General features: G+C 42.6%; 1 protein-coding gene across 3 annotated transcripts in view; it reads left to right on the top strand.

Annotated features, from left to right (window-relative positions):
- Positions 1-12,763, top strand: part of CDC123 (cell division cycle 123) — an 80,543-nt gene extending 67,780 nt beyond the window's left edge. For 2 of the 3 annotated variants that reach the window (XM_059711272.1, XM_059711268.1), the window contains 3 exons: positions 7,099-7,227; positions 11,574-11,711; positions 12,517-12,763. In XM_059711272.1, the coding sequence (XP_059567255.1) occupies positions 7,099-7,227; positions 11,574-11,711; positions 12,517-12,543 (294 nt within the window). In that variant the 3' untranslated portion in view covers positions 12,544-12,763. The remainder of the gene's footprint in view (positions 1-7,098; positions 7,228-11,573; positions 11,712-12,516) is intronic. The other variant, XM_059711278.1, reaches the window with a different exon arrangement.
- Positions 12,764-19,566: the final 6,803 nt, after the last annotated feature.

Here is a 19,566-nt window from a genome sequence, read left to right as displayed (position 1 = left end):
ATTTTATTGATTTTTTTACAGAGAGGAAGGGAGAGGGATAGAGAGTTAGAAACATCAATGGGAAAGAAACATCGATCAGCTGCTTCCTGCACACTCCCCTACTGGGGATGTGCCTGTAACCAAGGTACATGCCCTTCACTGGAATCGAACCCAGGACCTTTCAGTCCATAGGCCGACGATCTATCCACTGAGCCAAACCGGTTAGGGCTACCATTTTTTTATTGTCTTATTTATTATCCTTTAAAACAGGTGTTCTCAAACTATGGCCTGCGGGCCACATGCGGCCCGCCGAAAACATTTTTCTGGCCTGCCGGGTGTTTTTGCCGCCGCTGCCTGTCCTGCTTAGCAGCCGACTCGTCCCGGGCCCACAGTGCGCATGTGTGGAATGTCTGAGGGACAGTGAACTGGTCCCCTGTTTAAAAAGTTTGAGGACCTCTGCTTTAAAATATAGGAATGGGATTATCCCATTTTATTAGTCTTTTATCATGAAGATAAAATGTTATTTATTATATGACTTCTGAATTTGAGTCATAATTTAAAAAAATACCTCTGCATTTATTTTCTAGCTTTTATAACTTATTGCTTCTACATATAAATCTTTGATCTATTTTGCATTTGCTCTGGTATGTGATATGCATCTAACTTTGTCCTTTTCTAGATTTTTACCCAGTTGTCCTAATACTAAATATCTTTATTTTATATTGTCCTTTAGGTTGATGATGATTTTCCTCAGTTCTTGGGGCTTTAACCTTTGGTTGCTCTATTTGCATATTCTCATTCATACTGATTATTTATTTTGGGTTTTGTAAACCAGTCTATTTATTTTACCGTGGGTTCATCTTCAGTGAGCTTGTTTTTTTGTTGTTGTTTGTTTGTTTAGTTTTTAATCTGTGAGAACCTCAAGGAGTCTAAGTTTCAAGTATTGCATTTGCTTCTTCCATGTTCCCCAGACCCCAGTCAGAGACAGGCAGGCTTCTTTGTTTCCTTTTCCAATCATTAGGAGTTTTATCTTAAACTCCCTTACTGACTGCGGCAGTCCTCCGGAGGTCGCTTCTTGGCTCTGATTCCCTGTTGCTGTGTGCATGTTAAACCCTGCCCTGCGCTTCCGGGTAGGAAGCTCGCCCAAGGGTTCCCACTGCAAATGTTTGTATGCTTACTTCTGTTTTTTAGGTTCCTCCTCATTTCTGGCGCCTGGGATCCCCTTTCTTTCTTGTAATCTCATTTTACATTTAAAAGGATTATTTTAACCAGAATTTCATCCGATTTAGAACTAGAGACTTTTGAAGTTCCATAATTTTCTGGGACCCCTGTGTGTTTTACACTCTAGGAAATAACCTGTGTCCAGAGTGGGCTGTCTTTTCGTGGCCTTCACACGTTAGTTTTTGTTATTGTTGTTGTTTCCCCCTGAAATGGTCTGCTTTCCTCCCACCATCCATCCTCCTCCCAAATCATCATCACCATCATCTTCAAATTCCAAATTACTAAGGGGAGCTTTTCCAGCATCACCATGCAGATTAGGTAGGTTCTCCTTACATTCTACTAGTCTCATAATACCCAAAATATATCAATTTTGTTCTTATCTCTGTTGGGTTATTCCCCCTTGGGTACTGTGTGATTGCAGGATGGTTTTTATTTCTCTTTTTGGTGTGTCTGTGTGTGTGTGTGTGTGTGTGTGTTTATCCCCTGGTATGGACTGAGCTCTTTGAAGGAATAGATTCTGTGTTATTAGTCTTTATGCACCAGTGCTTGGCACAGTGTCTTTCTAGTGCACAGGGATTTATTTGGGCTGTGGGGCTGGTCAGCTGGTAGATTTCAGGAAGGGCTGATCTTATCTCAAGGATTGCCTAAAAATAGAATTTCTCAGGATGTCTCCTGCCTGAGCTATCACATGAAAACCATGGTCTAGCTATAAGATCCTCATTTTGATAGTTTTATACCTGATTACAGCTGGTTTTATTTTTCTTTGAATTAGAGAATGTCTTCTGAACTATAGAACAAACTGCCCATTACTAGTTCTAAAAGTAGCGATCTGTTTGTGTTTTAAATTTGTTTTGTTCGTTGTTTGTGTGTGTGTGTGTGTGTGTGTGTGTGTGTGTGTGTGTGTGTGTGTTTTTACAGTATGCCATATTTTTAGTTTATAGAACATAATATTCCTATACTAACAGGCCCAATAGTGTTTTCTTTTTATAAATGAGATGGTTTTACTGGTTATAAAATTCAAGTAGTAAGGGTTTGAAGGTTAGAAAATACCCATTTTGTTAAAATAACACATAGCATGCCAAAGACATCTTTGTAATTGCTCCAAAAGCAAAGCTGACATTATACCAAGAAGTTAATGGCTGACGTTATTTCACATAGTCAAAGACAGTGCAAGTGGGTGCCGAACTGCCGTGTGGAAGCAACTCAAGTGGCCTGAAAGAGTTGTAGGTTTTCTCCTGGGATTATATAAAACTAGGGGCCCGGTGCACGAAATTCGTGGACTGGGTGTGTGTGGGGGGGGAGTGTCCCTCAGCCCAGCCTGCCCCCTCTCACATACTGGGAGCCCTCAGGCGTTGACCCCCATCACCCTCCAATCGCAGGATCGGCCCCTTGCTGACAGAGACGTCAGGCCTGGGCAGGGGACCCTCATTTCCCCCCATCACTGGTTTTGCCCCCAGCCCAGGCCTGATGCCTCGGCCAGAGGCGTAGACCCCCATCACCCTCCGATCGCCTGATCGGCCCCTTGCCCAGGCCTGACGCCTCCGCCAGAGGTGTCAGGCTTGGACAGGGGACCCCCATCTCCCCCTGATCACTGGCTCTGGCCCCCGCCCAGGCCTGAGGCCTCTGGCTCAGGAATCATGCCTGGGCAGGGGACCCCCATCTCCCTCTGATCGCTTGCTCCACCCCCCGCCCAAGCCTGACGCCTCTGACCCAGGCTTCAGGCCTGGGCAAGGGGACCCTCATATCCCCCCAATCCCCAGCTCCACCCCCCACCCAGGCCTGATGCCTCGGCCAGAGGAGTTGACCCTCATCACCCTCCGATCACCAATCACCGGATCGGCCCCTTGACCAGGCCTGAGGCCTCCGGCAGAGGTGTCAGGCCTGGGCAGGGGACCCCCAGCTCCTCGCGGTTGCAGACTCCGCCCCTGCCCAGGCCTAACGCCTCTGGCCTAGGCGTCCGGCCCGGGCAGCGGGGACCCGCAGCTGCAGCGGCCCCGCGATCGTGGGCTCCGCTTTAGGCCCAGGCAAGGGACCCCTAGCTCCTGGGACTGCCAGCTTCGACCGTGCCCAGCTCCCATCGCTGGCTCCACCCCTACTTCCTGCTATCACTGGCCAGGGCGGAAAAGGCACCTGATTCTCCGATCATGGCTGGGGGGCAGGGCAAAGGCGGCCTCAGGGCCGCCTTTGCCCTGCCCCCCAGCTCTTAGCTCCCCCCTGGGTTTCCGATCACTGTCAGTGGCAGGGGGCTTCTTCCTGCTTTCCCTTTCGCCTCCCTGCATTGTGCCTACATATGCAAATTAACCACCATCTTGTTGGCAGTTAACTGCCAATCTTAGTTGGCAGTTAATTTGCATATAGCCCTGATTAGCCAATGAAAAGGGTATCGTCGTACGCCAATTACCATTTTTCTCTTTTATTAGATAGGATAAGAAACCCAATGGTGTGTGGTGCAACTTCTTGTAATGGTTCTTTGCCACTTACCAGATGTTTCTGCTGTTGGGAGCAAGTCCTAATTAGATATTTCTTAACTTTTTTCTTTAACTGAGATGAGAAAGAGTGCTAGATATTGGTAATGGTGGCTCGGCAACCTAGTTCTTTAGGCATTTGTAATTTTACACACTCATGTCTGACCAAGCCATGATAACTGCACATTTACAGGAAAACCTAATTACCAACAAAAAAATGATGCAATGATATGAATGTTTTGAGAAATATCAAGAGGATCAAAGATAACATTTTGAAGGAAACGGGTATTTACTAAATGTCACCTGTATCTCTGTGGGTATCTGTTGGCTTCAGTATCTTGGCAGGACTTCAGGTCCCCAGTGCTGTAATGTCAGCGCCCTGCCCTTTATCCTGTGGTGCCCCTGACTCTCACTGAACTCAGTCTGACCAGCTAAAGAGGATCCTTTCTCTGAGCCGGGAGCTGTCATATAGCCCACCTCTACTCTCAGAGTAGGAGAAGTTAGACATTTCTTTTTTTTTTTAAATTAAATCTTTATTGTTCAGATTATTACAGTTGTTCCTCTCCCCCCCCCCCCCCAATAGCTCCCCTCTACCGGGTTCCCGCCCCACCCTCTGCCCTTACCCTCCCCCACACTGTCCTCATCCATAGTTGTACAATTTTTGTCCAGTCTCTTCCTGCACCCCCCACACCCCTTCCCCTCCCTCCGAGAATAGTCAGTCCACTCCCTTTCTATGCCCCTGATTCTATTATATTCACCAGTTTATTCTGTTCATTAGATTATTTATTCACCTGATTTTTAGATTCACCTGTTGATAGATGTGTATTTGTTGTTCATAATTTGTATCTTTACCTTTTTCTTCTTCTTCCTCTTCTTAAAGGATACCTTTCAGCATTTCATCTAATACTGGTTTGGTGGCGATGAACTCCTTTAGCTTTTCCTTATCTGTGAAGCTCTTTATCTGACCTTCAATTCTGAATGATAACTTTGCTGGGTAAAGTAATCTAGGTTGTAGGTTCTTGGTATTCATCACTTTGAATATTTCTTGCCACTCCCTTCTGGCCTGCATAGTTTCTGTTGAGAAATCAGCTGACAGTCGTATGGGTACTCCCTTGTAGGTAACTGACTGTTTTTCTCTTGCTGTTTTTAAGATTCTCTCTTTGTCTTTTGCTCTTGGCATTTTAATTATGATGTGTCTTGGTGTGGTTCTTTTTGGATTCCTTTTGTTTGGGGTGCTCTGCGCTTCCTGGACTTGTAATTCTATTTCTTTCACCAGGTAGGGGAAGTTTTCTGTCATTATTTCTTCAAATAGGTTTTCAATATCTTGCTCTCTCTCTTCTTCTGGCAACCCCATAATTTGGATGTTGGTATGCTTGAAGTTGTCCCAGAGGCTCCTTACACTATCTTCATATTTTTGGATTCTTTTTTCTTTTTGTTTTCCGATTGGGTGATTTTTTGCTTCTTTGTGTTTCAAATCTTTGACTTGATTCTTGCAATCCTCTAGTCTGCTGTTGGAACTCTGTATAATGTTCTTTATTTCAGTCAGTGTATGCTTAATTTCTAGTTGGTCCTTGTTCATAACCTCGAGGGTCTTACTAGATTTCTTGAGGGTCTCACTTAATTTATCGGCGGTTTCTAGAAAATTCTTGAAAAACCTTATAACCGTGGTTTTGAACTCTATATCCAGTAGTTTGCTTTCCTCCATTTCTGTCATTTGTGACCTGTTTTTTTGTCTCCACATTTTTTATGCTTCCCTGTGTTGATAGAGTGGCTTTCTGTGCTTGGTGTCCTATAGGGCCCAGTGGCTCAGCCTCCCCAATTACCTGAGGTGGACACTCTTGGTGCACCCCTTTGTGGGCTTTATGTACAGTCTTGTAGTTAAGCCTTGATTGTTGTTGGTATCACTGGGAGGAATTGACCTCTAGGCCAATTGGCTGTGAGAATCAGCTGTGTCTATGGTAGAGAACTTCTGTGCTGAAGACACCCTTCAGGGGCAAGACTTGCTTCAGTGGGGCTTTGGTGCTCACTGAGTCTGCCCCCTGAGTGTGTCTCTTATGGATCTGAGGAGTTATAATCTGGATGGTCCCACTCTGACTGCTGGGTACACTGGCTCTTGTATCTCTAAGGAGGTGCCAATTTAGCCTCTGCCTGAGGCTACCCAGCAGGAGCTATGGAGAGATCTGCAGGTTCCTCTTCCTTGTTTGGGTTTTGGAGGTGCCAAGATGAGGCCCAGCTATGAAGCAATGCAAGCTGCTGTGGGGCCTTGGGCCTTCTTTTGGATGTTCTGGGTCTCTCTGACCCAGCTGCAGTTTGTTAGGTAATTTTCAGATTGCAAAGGGCCAGGCCTTTCATATGCAAAAGCCTCTGCGCACAGCTTGGGTGGGGCGGGGTCTCAGGGAATCAACAGGGCGGAGCAAACAGCTATAGCAGCTCCTCAGTCCTACCCTAATAGGCCCCTCGTCTCAGTGTCCCGTGGTAATTGCTGCAAGCACCTCTGAGAGAAAGCCGCCCTCGAGTTCCGCCTGCTGCCGGACAGTCTAGTTTCTCCCCGTATGAGTCTGAGTCCCCAGAGACTCTCCTGGAACTGGAGCTCAGATCAGTCAGGAGCTTGAGACTCCCTCCCGATTGAAAAAGACATCTGCGTCCTCAGTTGCCACCCCTTTCCACGTGCGCCTCTGTACCTCTGCACTTTACTTCCGCACCTCCTCTGAGTCTCAGTGTGCTTTTCTCTTTCCTTCTAGTTGTGGAATTTCCACTCAGCCAGCCTTCCTGTGGTTCTGGGTGGTGTCCGTTTTTTCTTTTAGTTGTATTTTTGAAGTGGTTGTGCAAGGCAGCAATTTCCGGTGTTTACCTATGCCACCATCTTGGGTTTTTTATTTTATTTTCTAGACATTTCTATTAAAGGTTGATATATTTTTTAGATCTCCCCTTCATGTGCTCTAACATAGACAAACCAATATTGCATTAAAATTAGAGAAAACTGAGCATTTCTGTACTTCTTTCTATATGCTTAAAAAAATGCATCCTTGGCAGCAGCGGCCTCTCAGGGGTAAGAAATGGTGCTCTCTGGAACTTCTGGCTCTTTCCTTCCTCTGCAGGGCAAAGGTAATCTTGAAAGATAATCAGAGATACCCCCTGAAAGCATTCGGTCATGCTTGCTTTAACTTCTTGTGAAATTTTCCTTTTTCCTGCTTGGAGTTTTGACCTAAAATTCTTATGTGATCTAAGCAGGACTTGAAATATATGTCTTTGTAGGCTTTTCTTTTCTAGGTCTCTTCTCTGTATTTACAGGCGACCTTCCCTTTAGAAAAGGCTATGGCCTATTTTCAATGAAACCTGGGGGACTTCCTCTGGTGGGACCTGGAGGACAGGTTATAGAGTATAAATGTTTGATTTTAGTCTATGACTCTTAATTTTTCTCTCTGTCCTACAGGGGAAGGTGTGGCTAATTGATTTTAATCCATTTGGTGAGGTAACAGATTCACTACTGTTTACCTGGGAAGAACTGATATCTGAACGAAACTTAAAAGGTGATTTTAGTGAAGGAGGTGCTCTGGAGCAGGTAAGACAGTAAAAGTAAAAATGTAAAGGAAATATTTTAATCTTAACATTTGCTAGTTCTCTAGGCACTTGAATAGGCAGTGGCTTATACCCTTGGGAAGTACAGAATATAACAAACTTACTAATAGATTCTTGCCCATGCAAGTGAGCAAGAAACGGTGTGCACACGTGATTCATTCATTTAACTTCCTTTAAAGAAATAATGGTCATCTGATATATTTTTTTCTGATAATTTTTTTTCTTGGAGCCTTGTGTCCTTGACCCCAAGTTCAAGTGGCCCTCATTACAATGTCTTGTTTCCCTCATCAGCTCCTCTTCCATCAGCCACAGTGGCCATTTCACACATTTCCATGCTCCTCTGAACCTCTGGCTTCCTTTTCTTCTCGGCAGATTTCATGTCCTTCTTCAAAGGAAAAGATAATCCATTGGTGGGATCGCTCAGTTTCATTATCAGGAAGCCTCCAACCTTGGCAGCTGTCCTTCTCAGTCTCACCTCCACCTGCCCAACATACCATTCCTTCCCATCTCTCACATACCTTGTGCTGTCATGTATCTTCTTTCCTGTTTTTCCTGTCTCTTTCTCTCTACCAACTCCCACCTCTCAGTAGTTAATCATGTTCAGATATCTCATCTTAAAAAGACAAAATCTTTAAGCCCATATCTTCACCTAGCTACTCTCTCCTTTTTTTCTCATCTTCACAGCCAAACTTTCTTGAAACAACAACTTTGGAAAGCTTTGTTCTTCCTATAAAAGTACTACATGCTCATTTTTAAAGAAAATTCTAAAATCACCCATAAAACTACTGCCTTGAGACCCACTGCTTATATTTTAATACTAACATGTCTTTTCCACGTACAAATAAACTTGTTTAAATAAATGAGATTATACTACATATGAACTTATGTATCTCAAGTTTTTCATTTAGTATTATCTTTTGAGTATTTGGGTATTTTATATCTTTCTTAAAACAGTTTTTGCCCTGGCCGGTGTTCTCAGTAGTTGAGGCATTGGCCCACACACTGAAGGGTCTTGGGTTCGATTCCTGGTCTAGGGCACATACCTGGGTTCCAGGTGCGAATCTCTGGTTAGGATGCATGTGGGAGGCAAGCAAATAATGTGTCTCTCTCACATCATTGTTTCTCTCTCTCTATCCTTGCCCTGACCAGTTTGTCTCAGTGGATAGAGCATCGTCCTGCGGACTGAAAGGTCCCAGGTTCGATTCCAGCCAAGGGCATGTACCTTGGTTGCAGGCACATCCCCAGTAGGAGGTGTGCAAGAGGCAGCTGATCGATGTTTCTCTCTCATCGATGTTTCTAACTCTCTATCCCTCTCTCTTTCTCTCTGTGAAAAATCAATAAGATATATTTAAAAAAATATATCCTCAGGTGAGGATTAACAAAAAATAATATAAAAAAATTAAAACAAGATTTGTTGTTTAGCATGGTCATTTAAAAAAAGAGAGAGGGAATTAGAAAGAGGCAAGACTGGAAATCCTACCACCTCCAAATAGCCATTCTTATCACTTGAGTTAATATATTCTCCAGACATTTTTTTCTATGGATGCACCATACATTTTTACACAGTGGGATCATACTAGTTTCCCTCATGCTGTTACGTAACTTGCTTTTTTGTAACTACTCAGTAATTGTACATCCGGCATAGCCACTTCCTTTCATGGTCATCTGTCCTTGCTGCCTGCAGCTTCTCACCGTCTCACCTGTCACTCCCCAGCCCAGTGAGCCTCAGTCCCTGCCACCCACATCGACTGCTCTTGGCAAGGGCTCCCCTGCTTTGTTGCTAATTCCAGTGAACGACCCACTGCCCTTCTCTCACCCAACCACTTGGCACCATTTGAACGTGTTACCCTCTTGTTCTTACAGCATCTCTTCCCTCAGCTTCTGTGGCATGTTCTCCCTTCTGGGTTTCTTCCAGCTCTTCTGGCTGCTGCTTTGCCTTCAGTGTGACCATCTTTCCTTTTGTCCATCTCTAAAGTAATTTTTTTCATCATTACTCTGTCCTGGGCCTTCTTTGGGCCTGTTTCTCTAGATCTGACTCAACTAGATGTTTTTTCCCTGTCAAGGCACTTGCCCACACGTGATGCCTGCCTGTTGACTTGTCTGTGTCCTGCTTTAGACTCCAAGCTTCTGAGCACAAGGGTAGAGTCTCTTGTTCTCCACGTAGCTGAGCGCTTAGCACAGCCGTGGGCAAACTACGGCCCGCAGGCCGGATCCGGCCCGTTTGAAATGAATAAAACTATTGAAAAAAAAGACCGTACCCTTTTATGTAATTATGTTTACTTTGAATTTATATTAGTTCACACAAACACTCCATCCATGCTTTTGTTCCGGCCCTCCGGTCCAGTTTAAGAACCCATTGTGGCCCTTGAGTCAAAAAGTTTGCCCACCCCTGGCTTAGCACAATGCCAGGCACAACTAATGAGTGTTGAGTTAGTGAGAGAAGGAATTTTATTCCTGATGGCATCTTACAGTTGTGGGCTGTTAAATCTGAGTGTCTAGGAGAAGAATGTAAATTATTCAGCACAGGGTTATTTATAAATATGAGGGATACAGTTATTGAATAGAAACAGTTTGTACAAGATTCAATCTATGATCCAAATAATATGATTGGATCTTTCTTTTGTCTTACTCTATCTCTCTCTCCTTTCTTCCTTCCTTTCCTTCCTTCTTTCTTTTTTGCTTAATTTAAACATTATATTGGCAGTTGGGGAAACGGGAACTGCTCCTGCCTTTGCCCAGCTTCACCTCCTGCCTATTTTCTACTCCACAGAAACCTTCCTGTCCTTCTGTTTCTTGAAGCTCCAAGCCCTGCCTCTCTGCATTGGTTGTTCCACTGCCTTCAGAGCCGTGCTCTGCTCCCAGACCTCCCAGGCTGTTTCTGTCATACTTTCCAGCTCTCAGACATCCCCTCTTTAGCAAGGTCTTCCCTAGCAGACTACCTGGTTCTCTGTGATAGCAGCCCATGGTTTTGTTTTTATAACACATTGTACTATCTGAAATAACCTTGTTAGTTTATTTGTCTGCTTGCTGATTGGCTGTCTACCTGTCTTGTTTATCAGTTTATCTTCCAGACCTAGAAAAAGGTCCAGTAAAAAGTAGGTGTTTCATAAATATCTGTCAGATGATTGGTCTGTCTGTCAAAACTGTGGCCTGCTTTCTAGGTCTTGTTCCATTCAAGCTTCTGGCCTGTCTCCCTGTGCTGGACACATCCATCCCTCAGCTAGATATCTATCACCATGGAGTCCAAACCCAAGGCCTTCTGTCTCTGAAGTCCTTTTCTGCACAAGGCAACATGTAAATATTATCTGCAGGCCGTAAGAAGGTACAGCTGACTCTTGAACAACATGAGTTTCCACTGCGTGCGTCCACTTACACTTGGGTATTTTTCCAGTTGACCCATGCAGTTCAAACCACATTGCTCAAGGGTCAGCTCTGCGGTTGGGATCTGCACATGCTGAGGCCAACTGTAGTTACATGAAGATTTTCAAGTGCTCAGGAGGTCGGTGCCGCCACCCTCCCTGTTGTCAAGGGCCAACTGTACATGAAAGAACGTAAAGATGTGTTCAGTATGATACTTGGATTTGCATGTTGCTTGCAGTTTTACATAGGTAATGAGACAGATACATAAATAAGTTAGATGACATAAAGGAAGTACAAAGGTGTTAGGAATTCAAAGCATTTGCTTGCCCTTACTATTAACTTTATTCTCTAAGGCCATGGTCAGCAAACTGTGGCTCGCAAGCCACATGCAGCTCTTTGGCCCCTTGAGTGTGGCTCTTCCACAAAATACCACGTGCGGGCACGTGCGATTGAAACTTTGTAGCCCATGTGCAGAAGTTGGTATTTTGTGGAAAAGCCCCACTCAAGGGGCCAAAGAGCCACATGTGCCTCGCGAGCCGCAGTTTGCCGACCACTGCTCTAAGGCAATGCTTCCTAACTGCACCTGAAGAAAGTGATAATATTTCTAAAGCATTCTGGTTGGTATGAGATTGCTCGAGGCCAGTGATAAGTAGCCTGCGGCCTGTTACCCATTGGGAACTAAAGAGATACACACCTGTTTGTATCACACTTGGGCTGCACACGGGTAGCACTTAGGGATCAGCCTCGCTCTCCAGGACACTGTTTGCAGATACCCATGTTTATGTCATATTGAATATGTAAAAATGTTTTACAGACTTGGTGCCTTCTTTTACTTCAGAATCTTATTTCTCCCTTGTCCAGTACAAAAAAGAACATGAAGTTGAAATTGTTGTGATAGAACCTTTTTCAGTTTGGAGAAGAGACTTAAAATTTCTCACAGACTTCTCCCCCCCCCCTTTTTTGGTAAAGGATTCTCCAGCTTTCCGTTGTACAAACAGTGAAGCTACAGTCCAGCCAAGTCCCTATCTAAGTTATCGACTGCCCAAGGACTTTGTAGACCTCTCTACTGGAGAAGATGCTCACAAACTCATCGATTTCCTTAAGCTGGTAAGGTCTATGTGTACTTAGCATCTTTGTTTTCAAATCGGCTTTTTAATATTTCATTTTAGTCTTATTCTACTTAGACTTTTTAAAAAAATATTTTTATTGATTTCAGAGAGGAAGAGAGAGGGAGAGAAATATAGAAACATCAGTGATGGGAGAGAATCATTGATTGGCTGCCTACTGCATGCCCCCTACTGGGGATTGAGCCCATAACCTGAGCATGTGCCCTGACCCCGGGAATCAAAATGTGACCTCCTGTTCATAGGTTAACGCTCAACCACTGAGCTACACCGGACAGGCTCTACCTAAACTTTTATTTTACTTTAGAAGCAGAATTACTGAGGTTGGTCATTTTAAAGTGATCATGTAATATGAACTGAAGGAATAACTTACTTAATAATGAGAATGACAAAAATGTTTTTATGCTGTGCATGCTTTTTGCATAGTTTTCACAGTACTTCTAATTTTAAAGAAAGTATGTCTACTAGCGGTTACAGGGCTAAGAGAAGATCAGAGCTGTGCTGTGGTGACTCAGGAAGAAAGTGAATATGTGTATTTGTGTGTGTTTCTGGGTGGGAATGTTTGTATCTGTAGAAGAGAGTGTAGCAAATATTCAAAGGCCTGAGGGTAATATACCCTGGAGCCAAGTGATAAACTAGTTGAGTAAGTAAGTTCAGGCATGTTTTTCCATGAGAATAGGCCAAGGCCTCCAGAAAATGAAACTTGCTGACAGAATAAGTGACTCTAGGTGAACAAATATGCCAGTTAGAATGTGCTATTTTAATGTAGTCTTGTTTTCCTTTGTCAGAAAAGAAATCAGCAAGAGGATGACTGAGTAGAGTGGTGGAGTTCAAGACCAAGTTAAGGAGGAAACCACCGCTCCTTCAGGAACTGTTCATGGTTCACAGCGTCCTAGTAACCCAGTTGGATGTGGGTGGGGTGGGCAACGTCGAAATCAATCGCTTTTTATATTCATGTATATTAAACTGGGGAAAAAAACAGGGACTTTGCTACTTGTAAAAATAACATAATAAATAGAACTTAAATATAGGAAACCATACTGTTCTGATGATAACATAATTTCTGTGAAATACCTTTCTCTTTTGGCTCAGTCTATTTAGATGTATCTATGTTTCTTATGCTATTTTTATACCTATCAGGTAGATGGGAAATTTTATATTTGTTATAGAAGTGGATTCTTTCCTAATCATTCCTTTTCCATTTAAAAAATAGAACCTCATATTACTATAGAAAATACTTTTCCTACTCAGAGGATTTTCATATAATCTTTCTGTCAGTTTAGCTTCAATTTGGGTATAACTAAAAGAATGTAGACATTTCAAACTAAAATAACCTTGAAATTTTCAATATATTCTATGTCAGTAAAACTATCACAGATTTAATTAGAATTTGGCACTTTAAAAAAATACTGGAATGGTTGGGGGGTAGATTCACTTTTTAGGCCACCATTGTAATTCTTCAGTGGCTTGATTGATGAGGATGATCGTGGTGTCATCCTATTGCCTGGGCACTGACTACATGCAAGACACTGCTATGTGCTCTTTGAGTTATTTTACAGAAGTTTGAAGAGACAGTTGTTACCATTGCCCGGGTATCTATTTAACATGGTATCAAATGATATTTCACTAGTTGGAGGGATGTTTCTTAGCACAGGAGACACATATGAGAGCTGTCTAAGGAAGATGTGGAGAGAGGTGAGGCAAAGCCACGTTCTTGGTACAGTTAAGTCAGCTTATGTATAATGCTGCAACAGATCCTTCTTTTTTGCACTGTCTTAAAATTCTGTAGCTTTCTGTGTGGTTTCTCAGTTACAATTCCTTGATATTCATGTTTTAAATACAAAGATCAAGTTGTGATCGTTGTACTCAGTGTATCAAATGCCATTTCTGAGGTCTAATTATTGCATGAATTTTCTTAGAGAAATTGAGTTCAACTCTCACTTTACATTTAAAATGTGATTTTTGTTCATTGTTTATTAAATTTAGTGGCCCAGTGCACAAATTCATGCACATTGAAAGGAAATTAATTAGAAGAAATATTTTAATATCACTATTCGCCCTTTATATCAGAAATGTCAACCAAATTCACGATCGATAATGACAGATTGCAACACATGTGTGCGATTTGCACCAGCAAGAGCTTTATATATATCACACTTGTGCGAGTCAACTCAGCCTTTTATATATAGAGAGAGATAAACTTGCTTAATTAGACCTGCTTTCTGATGTAGCTAAACTTTTTCCAGCCCAGTGAAGCATCCCAACTTCTCTTTCAGGTAATTGTTAGCAACACAGCAGTAAATATCAACACGAAGCAGATTATTATTGTAGATCACGCAGGGAGAACAAAGGGTAAAATATTGAACTGCAGCAGTGTTTGACTATATTCTGTGCAGTGAGAAAACCTGAAGTCATTTTCAAGGTCCACCATTTCTTACTTCTTTTCAGTTGAGTCAAGTTTCTAAGCTTTCTAAATCTCTGTTTTTCGGCTAATGAAAAGCAAATAGGATTCCACTAGGTCTCCTATCTACTTACTCCAGGACTTCTGTGAGGATCAAATGAGATGAGGCATGGGAAAACACTTCACAGACATTTGGTTAAACTGTGAAATGTTTCCACCGGGCTATAAAGCAAGTCGTGTTCCTGGGCTGAAAAAACTCCAAGGAGGCTAGTCAGTAGGGAGAAGAAGCTGGGCGTTGCTTCGTGATGTCATCCAGTGCCCACAGCCACCATTTCTGGGCTGGGCTGGGCAGTGGGCCACATCTTGTGCAGTGGGGGTTCAGCTGTGATTTGGTGGGATGTTGCTCCGGGGTGATGGCAGGGCCTGTGTCCCACTTGGGGGAAGCCAAGTGTTGTTTTGTTGGCGCCAGGTCTGCAGTGCCCTTTCTCTGTAAATGGCCAGTGCATGTCACGGCAGCTCCTGCATTGAGTGTCTGCCTCCTAGTGGTTAGTGCGTGTCATAGCGATTGGTCGGACACAGCATATTATCCTTTTATATATATAGATTTTAGTATATTATCTTGATGTTAATATTAAATATAGGATAACATATAAGAAAATATTCTCTTAAATTCAAATATCATTTATGCCTGTCTAAAGATTACTTTTGAATTATTCTTTTATTTTATGGCATTACCTGTTTCTTTGAAGTGCCTCAGGTTTGTGCTTGCTTCTTTTGCCTGGTTCTGAAATCCTGTCTTCTGAAGAGAATACTTTGCATCTGGTGATTTGGGCAGGTTGGGATAACATGTTTCCTTTGTCCTGCAGGCAGTGGCATGTAACATGGGCCTCTAGTACAGTGGACTTTGCCCAAAAGTTCTGCTTTAAAAAGTCTCACTTTGATTTTTTCTTTTCTGGGTTCATAATTTTTTCTGTCTACTCAGCTATTTCTTCCTTTGATAATTGAAGATTGTGACTGAAAAAACAAACAGAAATCTTATATGACTGAGTTTTTTGAACTTAAGTTTTTTTTCTTACCTATAAAATTGGAGAATAATAATCATTAGTATATGGATCTATTAAACGAGATAACTATGTAAAGCTTTTCATATGGTGCATCATACTTAATGAGACCCTAACAATGGTATCTATTGTTATCATTTTGCTCGGCAGGCCTCTGTGTGTTTATTAAAGGCAAAGTCTTCTTAACAGAATCAAGAAAACTTTGAGTGGAAAGGGACCTGAGAGATCACTCAGCCCGGTGTCTTTTCCTTTCCCTCCCTCCCATCATCCCTCCCTTGCTTTCTTCTTTCCTTTCTTCTTCCTTTTTTTTTAAAAAAAAATTTTTTTTATTGATTTCAGAGAGGAAGGGAGAGAGAGATGGAAACATCAATGATAGAGAATCATTGATCAGCTACCCCCTGCACACACCCCCCACCTGGGATTGAGCTGCAACCTGGGCATGTGCCCTGACTGGGAATTGATCCATGACCTCCTGGTTGATAGGTTGACACTCAACCATTGAACCACACTGGTTTGGCCTTTTTTAATCTTTTTTTTAACACAGGGGAAAACAGTGGTCCTGAGGAGTTGCAATTTGTTCAAAAACCTTAATTGCAGCAGAACAAGGACCACAAAAGAACTTCTAGTCTAATGTCTTCCTCTAAGGGATTTTCAGCCTAATATTTTTTTATAGCTGTTTCAACCAGGACATAATATAATTTTCAAAAAAGAATTGTTTTTTAAATAAAAGTAAGTACAAATTAATCTCACACATTTACATATTGAGTAACTAAATAAAAGAGAGATATTAAATACAGACAAATTAAATGAAAAATAACTGTCTTTGAAAGGTTTAATTTCATTTTTATATTAATCAGGCTGATCTTGAGAGGTGACATAGCCATTTTTAGACTTTTTAAAAAAAATACAAGAAGTTTAGTTAAACAGCAAAACACTTGACATGAAGGTTAAACTATCTAGGACTCATTTCTTTTAGAGTAATTTGTCCCTAGTTAAAGATAGATTGTCCCACAAGTAACAACTACATACAAAAAGTTATTAAAACTGTCCTTGATTTCACAATGATAATGAAAAAGATTAAAATTCTCCAAACAAGGTATGCAAGAATTTTTATGGTTTTTGTTGTTGTTAAACAGTGAGAGCAAAATAACTTACTGGAATCCTATATAATAGAAGAAAACATGCAAATTAACCATCCCTCCACTACGCACAAGCCACGCCCACAAGCCAATCAGGAGCGAGTATGAAAATTAACCCAACTAAGATGGTGGCGGCCACGGAGCTGGAGTGAGCAGGAGGCTTGGGTTGCCCCCGGCTGGAGGAAGCCAAGCTTCCCGCCTGCCCTGGCTGGCCCTCGGCTCCATTCAAGGCTACAAAGTTTCAATTATAGAAGATAAATGTATCCCAGAAAAAAAGAAAAAAGAAAAAAGGAGAGGCCGGGAGCTTGGGTCACCAGGGGGCGTGGCAAGCCTGAAAATGGCCATCAGCCCCTCACCCAGGCTGGCCAGGCACCCCAGCGGGACTCCCCCATGCTGAAGGGGCTGTGGGCAGCCTGAAAACAGCCCTCAGCCCCTCACGCAGGCTGGCCAGGCACCCCAGCAGGATCCCCACCCTGATCCAGGACACCCTTCAGGGCAAACCAGCTGGCCCCCACCCATGCACCAGGCCTCTATCCTGTATAATAAAAGGATAATATGCAAATTGACCCTGACAGCAGAAAGACTGGGAATGACTGGTCACTATGACACACACTGACCACCAGGGTGCAGACGCTCAATGCAGGAGCTGCCCCCTGGTGGTCAGTGCACTCCCACAGGGGGAGCTCTGCTTAGCCACAAGCCAGGCTGATGGCTGCCAGCACAGCAGTGGTGGCGGGAGCCTCTCTCGCCTCCTCAGCAGCACTAAGGATGTCCGATTGCAGCTTAGGCCTGCTCCCCGCTGGCAAGTGGACATCCCCCGAGGGCTCCCGGGCTGCCAGAGGGATGTCTGCCAGCAGGTGGACATATCCTGAGGGGTCCCAGACTGCGAGAGGGCACTGAGGGATCCTCCTGAGTGCACAAATTTTTTGTGCACCGGGCCTCTAGTCTATATATATAAAAGCCTAATATGCAAAGTGTCCCTTTGGGAGTTCAACTGACCAGGAGTTCGATCGCTTGCTATGACGTGCACTGACCACCAGAGGGTGGTGCATAACGAAGGAAGGCCCCGGCCGGCAGCTGGGGAAGGTGGCCCCAGCCAGTAGCTGGCAGCCACTAGGGACCCTACCTATGCACGATTTTCATGCACTGGGACTCTAGTATAAAGATAAGAGCTGAATAAGCACGCCACACTTATGGAGAAAGGGGATGTTTTCACAGAACCATTGTTTTCCCCCACCATATCTTCATTTGATGTTGATCAAAACATACCATTTAGTATTTTTTTTTAAACAAATCTTGTCCGACTGTCCAGTTGTATTTGTTTCACTGATTGGCTGCTCATCAAATCAGAATCTGACCATTGCAATGAAATAGTTAAGATATCTAGGAATAAACTTAATCAAGGAGGTAAAAGACTTGTACTCAGAAAACTACAGGACAATGAAAAAAGAGATAGAGGAAGATAGAAACAAGTGAAAGAATATAACGTGTTCATGAATTAGTAGAATTAACATCATTAAAATGTCCATACTACCCAAAGCAATGTAATACCTATTAAAATACCAACAGCATATTTCACAGATCTAGAACAAATACTCCAAAAGTTTATATGGAACAAAAAAGACCCTGAATATCTGCAGCAATCTTGAGAAAGATGAACAAAGTTGGAGGGATTACAATACCAGATATCAAGTTATACTACAAAGCCACCATAATTAAAATACCCTGGTACTGTCACAAGAACAGGCATAGAGATTAATGGAACAGAACAACGACCCCAGAAATCGACCCAAGTCATTATGCTCAATTACTATTTGACAAAGAAGGCAAGAACATACAATGGAGTCAAGACAGTCTCTTCAGTAAAAGGTGTTGGGAAAATTGGACAGATACATGGGAAAAAAATGAAACTAGACCACCAACTTACACCATACATAAGAATAAACTCAAAATGGATAAAAGATTTAAATGTAAGTCATGAAACCATAAAAATCTTAGAAGAAATCATAGGCAGCAAAATCTCAGACATCTCTCGTAGCAGTATGTTTACAGATGCATCTCCTAGGGCCATGGTCAGCAAACTGTGGCTCGCGAGCCACATGCGGCTCTTTGGCCCCTTGAGTGTGGCTCTTCCTAAGCCTTAGGAATACCCTAATTAAGTTAATAACAGTGTACCTACCTATATAGTTTAAGTTTAAAAAATTTGGCTCTCAAAAGAAATTTTTATCATTGTACTGTTGATATTTGGCTCTGTTAACTAATGAGTTTGCCGACCACTGTCCTAGGGCAAAGGAAATTTGGGAGAAAGTACACAAATGAGACAGTATCAAAATAAAAAGCTTCTGCACAACAAAAGAAACCATCAACAAAATGAAAAGAGAGCCCACTATATGGGAGAACATATTTGGCAATGATACACCTGATAAAGGGTTAATATCCAAAACATATAAGAATTTCCAACAATTTAACAAAAGGAAGACAAACAACCCAGTTAAAAATTGGGACCTAAATAGATGCTTCTCCAAAAGGGACATAGAGAAAGCCAAGAGACATATGAAAAAATGCTCCAAGTCACTGATCATCAGAGAGATGCAAATTAAAAGGACAATGAGGTATCACCTTACACCTGTCAGAATGGCTACCATCAACAAATCAACAAATGACAAGTGCTGGTGAGGATATGGAGAAAAGGGAACCCTAGTACACTGCTGGTGGGAATGCAGACTGGTGCAGTCATTATGGGAAACAGTATGGAGTTTCCTCAAGAAATTAAGTATGGAACTGCCATTTGACCCAGTGATCCCATTTTTAGCAACATATTCTACGAGACCTGAAACACCAGTCAGAAAGAATGTATGTGGCCCTATGTTCATAGCAGCACAATTTGCAATAGTTAGGAGCTGGAAACAGCCTAAGTGCCCATCAGTAGGTGAATGGATAAAAAAGCTGTGGTGCATTTACACCATGGAATACTATGCAGCAATAAAAAGGAAGGATCTCTTACCCTTTGAGAGAGCATGGATGGACCTGGAGAGTATTATACTACATGAAATAAACCAGTGAGAGAAAGACAGTTATCATATGGTCTCACTCATATGCGAAATCTAATGAACAAAATAAACTGATGAACAATACAGAGACATAGAAGCCTAGAACAGACTGTGGAATCTCAAAGGCAAGGCGGGGGAGGGTGCATGGGTGGGAAATCAACTAAAGAACCTGTATGCATATGTGCAT

Source organism: Myotis daubentonii, chromosome 1 (genome assembly GCF_963259705.1).
Source record: "Myotis daubentonii chromosome 1, mMyoDau2.1, whole genome shotgun sequence".
NCBI lineage: Eukaryota > Metazoa > Chordata > Mammalia > Chiroptera > Vespertilionidae > Myotis > Myotis daubentonii.
Note: the sequence above shows the minus strand (reverse complement) of the source record. Positions and strands in the feature narration are given on the sequence as shown.